The sequence below is a fragment of the Grammomys surdaster genome, unplaced genomic scaffold (genome assembly GCF_004785775.1).
Source record: "Grammomys surdaster isolate TR1022 unplaced genomic scaffold, NIH_TR_1.0 181, whole genome shotgun sequence".
Taxonomy (NCBI): domain Eukaryota; kingdom Metazoa; phylum Chordata; class Mammalia; order Rodentia; family Muridae; genus Grammomys; species Grammomys surdaster.
This window is the reverse complement of record NW_021604626.1, coordinates 2,482,885-2,489,175: the sequence shown is the minus strand read 5'-3', so window position 1 is coordinate 2,489,175 and position 6,291 is coordinate 2,482,885. Positions and strand designations below refer to the sequence as shown.

At 46.7% G+C, this 6,291-nt stretch overlaps 1 protein-coding gene across 2 annotated transcripts in view; it reads left to right on the top strand.

Annotated features, from left to right (window-relative positions):
- Slc35f3 (solute carrier family 35 member F3) overlaps nt 1-5,466 on the top strand; it is a 259,955-nt gene extending 254,489 nt beyond the window's left edge. For both annotated transcript variants that reach the window (XM_028767774.1, XM_028767775.1), the window contains 3 exons: nt 257-449; nt 1,952-2,041; nt 5,231-5,466. In XM_028767774.1, coding sequence (XP_028623607.1) covers nt 257-449; nt 1,952-2,041; nt 5,231-5,466 — 519 coding nt within the window. The remainder of the gene's footprint in view (nt 1-256; nt 450-1,951; nt 2,042-5,230) is intronic.
- Nucleotides 5,467-6,291: the final 825 nt, after the last annotated feature.

Below are 6,291 nucleotides of genomic sequence, written 5' to 3'. Positions count from 1 at the left end.
ATAACAGCCGTGTGCAGTATGCAGAGCCATGACTTCTGGAGACAAGGTTTGTGAGGCCAGACATAATTCAGCCTCAACTGCTGCTATACAGCATGTAGACTGCAAAACTCCACCAAGCTTTATCAGGCTTCACTGACAGACAAGGAAGGTCAAGCCCAGTGGAACTATGGTGCCCACCATGCCAGCATTCCCCCAGAATCGTCACTTCCACATAGGTGGGTCTGGGTTTATCCTCACCTCCTATTCTCCCTGGCAGGTTCTGTTCAAGCTGCTGCTGGGCAGCGCCAAGTTCGGAGAAGCAGCCTTATTCCTGTCCATCTTGGGTGTGTTCAACATCCTCTTCATCACCTGCATCCCCGTCATCCTCTACTTCACCAGAGTGGAGTACTGGAATTCCTTCGACGACATTCCATGGGGATACCTCTGTGGGTTTTCCGTTCTCTTATTGAGTAAGTAGCACCAGCCTGTGCAGAAGCCCCCACAGATATCAACAGACACAGAAGGAAAGCCCATACTCTCTTGCTGTCCTGAAGTTCTCATTCTTTTTCAAAGTCCTTGCAGAGCAATATTTAAGGATTTTTAACCCTTAAGGGGTGGCCTTAGAAGGTAGGGCATGTAGAAAGATATATTCATTTCATTGTGTTTGAGTGTACATTTACATTTATGAGTTTGGCCTGCATGTATGTTCACTATATGATGCCTGTGGAGGTCTGAAGATCTCAGATCCCATAGGACTGGAGTGACAGATGGTTATGAGCCACAATGTAGTGTTAGAAACCAAACCCAGTATCCTCTGTGAGAGCAGCAAGTGCTCTTAAACCCCTGAGCCATCTCTTTACCCCTTATTTTTATTTTTGTTTATATGTACATGTGTGTGAGTGAGGTGTCCATGGAAGCCAAAAGAGGCTGTCTGTCAGATGTCCTGGAGCTAGGATTACTAGTTGTTGTGAGCTGTCTGGAGTAGATGCTGGGAATTGAACCTGGGCCCTCTGAGAGAACAACTGGTACTCTTAACTGCTCAGCCATCTCTTCAGTCCCATTCCTTTGACTTTAGGAGGGCTTTGCAGAGCGGTGGTCATTGTCCTGGCAACTGTCATATCAACTATCACTGATGCTCTGAATAGCATAGTGGCAGCTGGGGTTAGGTAATATAATAGTTGTCCACGGGGCACTGTGAAAGTGTCTCTGTTCAGCGAGTAATTAATTACCATTCTTGTTAGCGTTTCACTGCTAGATAAAGGCTCCCGCAGAGTAGAAAAGTGACAGAGATGCCTCATGAGTCTATTCTAGTTTCATTTTGCTGCTGTGACAGACACAATGGCCAAAAAGCACCTTAGAGGAAGAAAGGGATTCATCTGGCTACACTTCCAGGTCACAGTCTAACAGGTAGGGGATACAGGGCAGAAACTCACACAGGAGCTTGAAGCAGAAACCATGGAGGAACACAGCTTGCTGGCTTTTATCTCAGTCACTGGGTCACATTTAGCTAGCTTCTGTATCCAGGACCACCTGCCTAAGGATTGATGCCACCCACAGTGGACTGAGTCCTCTTAACATCAATTAACAATCAAGACAACTCCCCATCAAAATGTCCACAGGTCAATCTGATCTTGGCAGTTCCTCAATTGAGACCTGATAATAGGCTGTCAGGTTAACAATTAAAGCTAAGGACACCTCACATCCCTATTCAGCCACCCCAGGAACAGAACGAACAATGAAGAACAGCAACAGCTCTTTGGTTACCTTTTTAAGACCCATTCCCTCAGGTCCTGTGACTTGTTAGAAGGCTCCTCCTAACCCCAATTCTGTGTCTTCAAGAAAAATGATTAAGTTCATGAAATGACAGGACTCCTTGTAAGTGCCTGCCTCCTGACTCTCTGAGAAACTGGGCACAAAGGTCAAGGACAAGACAGTTATGAGTGACTCTAGTCTTCAAAATTCTTTATTTCAGCATTCAATATTGTATTAAACTTTGGAATCGCTGTCACATATCCCACGCTGATGTCTCTCGGAATTGTCCTCAGTGTACCTGTAAATGCAGGTAAGCATTGTTTCACAGATTTCTCTCTCTGTGTGTTATAAACACACCATCTCACACACACGCACACACACACACACACACTTTCACATAGCCACTTACATCTATTATCACCGTAGCTGCTGCATAATGCATGTTCAACCTCTGCAAAGAAAGAAGACACACTTAGCATACTTACCATGTAGCCCTCTGTTGTATACACAGCCTTTTCCCGTGACAGATTTGCATTGTTGTTAACTGTTTTGCTGTACTTGGGATGGCACCAAGAACCATCTTGCCTCGTGCACACTAGGCAAGTTCCCTACCACTAGACTATATTTCCTTCATCCTTTTTCAACGTTCTGTTTTGAGACAGGGTCTGGATAGCCTTGAAGTACTCATTTCATGACCCAGTCAGTCTTTGAATTTGCAGTCCTCCTGCCCAGCCTCTAGGATTACAGGTGTGTGCCATCAGGCTCAATTCAGCAGAGAAACTTCAATTCCCAGTTGAGCCCAGAAAGTACAAGGCTGTCTCCATCCTAACGAAGATGGAGCCTAGGGCAGCCTGAAGCAGGAAATGAGTGAATTTTTGCAAGTGACTTTCATGAGGAGAACTTGCCACATCGGGCAGTCATGTGGAAACAGGTTGGCACTCCAGTGAGGCAGGAATGTTATTTCCTTCTGCCTCCTGGATGAGGGCCAGAGCCCTTTGGGTATGGGAACCCACTTTGTCCTGGGGCCTTATAGTTGGCTCCTCTCCCTGGCTGCTTTATGCTGGCTTAAGCTTGTAATTTCCTCTCCAGAATCATCTCCTTCATACCCTGGCTCTTTGCAAAGTTGCCTCTGAACCCCTGATTCCATTAAAAAACTGGCTTCCAGGGATCCGACACCATATCCTATCTACAGTAGAGTTTTCAGAAGCAAAGCCACTCTTGATTTTAGAGACTCCCTATCCTGTCCCACAGTTCTTTATGCCTCACCTTGACCAGACTCTCCCAGGTGCTTCATGGCCACAGTGTGAAGAGGCCTCAGAATACTAGGCACAGCCCAGCATTGCCCACCCCATCCTAGATGTCTGAGGTCCCCATTCATCAGCCCTTTGGTCAGTGTGTCTCCTCACAATCGAAGGCTGTGCCTGCCCATTTGGCTTCTTATTGAGAAGTAGAGGAAACAGTTCATATGACAGTACTTCAGAACTGGGGGGATGGTCACCATGGTGGCACACTCTTGTAATAGCAATACTGGGGAAACAAAGACAGGAGGCTCCCTGGGCTCATGGACCAGCTAGCCTGGCCGACTTAATGGGCTCTAAGCAAGAGTGAGACCCTGTTGCCCCCCACAAAGTAGATGGTGCCCAAGAAACAGTAGTGGAAGTGACCCCTCATTTTTATACACAGCACACATGTACCCACATGCATAGTCACAGAGAGAGAGAGAGAGAGAGAGAGAGAGAGAGAGAGAGAGAGAGAGATAGTTCAAGGTGCAGAAGGCAGTCTAAACATGATAGTGGAAGACACTTCTCACACACACAGTCATGTGTTTTAAATGGGGATATGGTAAAAGGCATTATCCCACACTAATTTGGCACTGAGAGTTACCTTTGCCACATCCTGCCACCGAAGATTAGTAAGGAACACTTCGCATGGCTTAACTGCAGAACAGAGGGTTAATCCCATGTCAAAGGCAGGAATCCAGTTCCCATCAAGAGGAGGAAGGTAAGGACCAGCGCCCTGGAACTTGGCAGAGCAGTCACCAGCCTGCAGTGCTTACTCTGGTGTCTGCTCAGAGGATCCTGGGTGAACCATCCTTGGCCAATGATTTAACAGTTGTCAGTGTCAAAAAATGAAGTGTTTCTGAGAGTCCACAGGGAGACTCCGGGAAGAACTTGTTTGGGGTGCACCCTCTCATTCCTTCTCTGCCTCCCTGCTAGACAAAGTGGGGTGTCAGGGAGTGGAGAGAAGTAGGAGGAGGCAGGAAGTTGGGAAAATAACAAAGCCTAGCTGTGGCAGAGAGGAAAAGCAACCCCCACCAGGGTGAGAAGAGGGCAGTTGCCCAGCCTCCAGCAGAAGAGAGGGAAACCGATCTACCCCCTACGCAATACTATCTGCTGAGGCAGGCAGGCTTCAAATGGGATCGATCAGTCTGGGCTAGCCAAGGAGAGAATGGAGGTGTCCCAAGTAGGAGAGAAGGTGCCTTCAACAGTGGGGTGCTCTGAGCACTGTTATGGCTGTTAGAAGAGGAATTAGATGTTTACAGGAGGATCTCAATCCATCTCCCAGTTACTCCTGTCACCTGACTGCTCATCAGTACAGGTCAGGTGTCTTTAGTGAAGCCCTTGGGGAAAGCAGCATCACCTGAGGCTTAGAACCTCACAGCAATCGATGGGCAGGGAGAACGAGAACTCTTCATTACAGCTGGGTATGATGGCACACACAGGTAACCTCAACTCTTTTGTGGGGGGCGATGGCTTGAGGACCAGGAGTTCAAAGTGGTCCTCAGCTGCTTAGTGAGTTCAAGGATAGCCTGGGCTATGTGAGACTCAAGAAACAAAAACAAGTCGGGGATGGGGGGAGAGACGGCTGGGTGAAGACACTTACCATCATGCCTGGTAACCTAAGTTAGACTCTTGGGATCTGCAAAACAGAAGGAGAGAAATGACTCCAAGAAGTTATCCTTTGACCACACTGTGCCCCTGATACTCACAAGATCGTGTGTATATACACTAAATAAACAAATAAAAATAAATAAATAAAACACAATATGTAAACAAAGATTTTAAAAAGAAAATTCACAAATAGTATCCTAAAAGAAGTGGGTCAGGTTTGCTTATCAAAACACATACACATGCAGTGAGATTAAATTATAAAATAAATGCCATGTATGACATCACAGAGACTGTGAAAAGTATCAACAAATATAAATAATATTTTCTTCATCCTGAAACCCAAATCATCCAGAATTAAACAACCCGGCATGTCTAATTACGCATGTGCTCTCAGTTACCCTTGATCTGTTTTCCTCACACTCCAGTCACCAGTTTACACTCAGGTGCTGGATTAGATTCAGATGACGTCACCCAAGCCCAAGGCCTCAGAGGAGACAGGTGTTGAGAGGTTCAGGCAACCCCAGCCTGCCCTAATCTCCTGCCCTATCAAATGCTCAGACATATCACCAGGACCAAAGACTGAGTAAATGGTTGTCTGTCTCCCACAGTGGTCGATCACTACACCAGTCAGATAGTCTTCAACGGGGTCCGGGTCATCGCCATCATCATTATCGGCCTGGGCTTCCTCCTCCTGCTCCTTCCAGAAGAGTGGGATGTCTGGTTGATCAAATTGCTCACCCGCCTCAAAGTGAGGAAGAAGGAGGAGACAGCAGAAAGCAGCGGAGACTTGGGCACAGGTCCCCAGAGCAGGAACAGAAGGGCCCGCCCATCCTTCGCTCGCTGAGGAAACTCCTCTAGAACTCTGGGATGCCCCCATGGTAATGTTTTTGAGGTCTATTCCCGAGGGAGGAACCTCAGTTGGGTGAGGTGTACATACATGTACAGTTTTGGTAACCGCGGTAAGTTCTACGGTATTTATTGGCATGTCCAATTTGCTTGCACTTTTCCACGTCAGACCTTCCACTAAGGGTACCGATTCAAAACAGATGAGAAAATGACCTCTCAGCGCTTCTTCAATGAATGTAAAGTGGGGTAAAATGAGCCTTGTGTCGGTCTCTTCAGAGGACAGGCAAGCTGGACAAGCCAGGGCAAAGGCTCTGCCTCTTAGCAATTGAAAATGACATTGTGCACTGTGATTATTTTTCAGCTATAGTAGGTCATATTTTGTTTTATACCAGAACTGTATACTTAATTTTAAGGAATCTCAATGAACCAAAAGATAATTGTCAGTTAATCTGGGTGGGTGGGTGGATGGATGGATGGATGAATGGATGGATGGATGAGTGGAAGGATAGATGGATGAGTGGGTGGATGGATGTGTAGATGGAGGGATAGATGGATGTGTAGGTGGGTGGATGGGTGGATGTGTGGATTGTTGGATGATGGATGAATGTGTGGATGGATGGATGGATGGATGGATGGATGGATAAACATATAGGTGGATATATAGTTGGTGGACAGATAGGTGAATGGGAAGGAAAGAGAGAGGTGAAGCAGAAAAAGACAATAGACACGAAGATAAACAGAGGACAGGCCTGTGCCAGGTCACATGATAGAAAACAGAACTCCAACCTAGCTGGTCTGCTCTCACAAGACCATGAGGAGAACT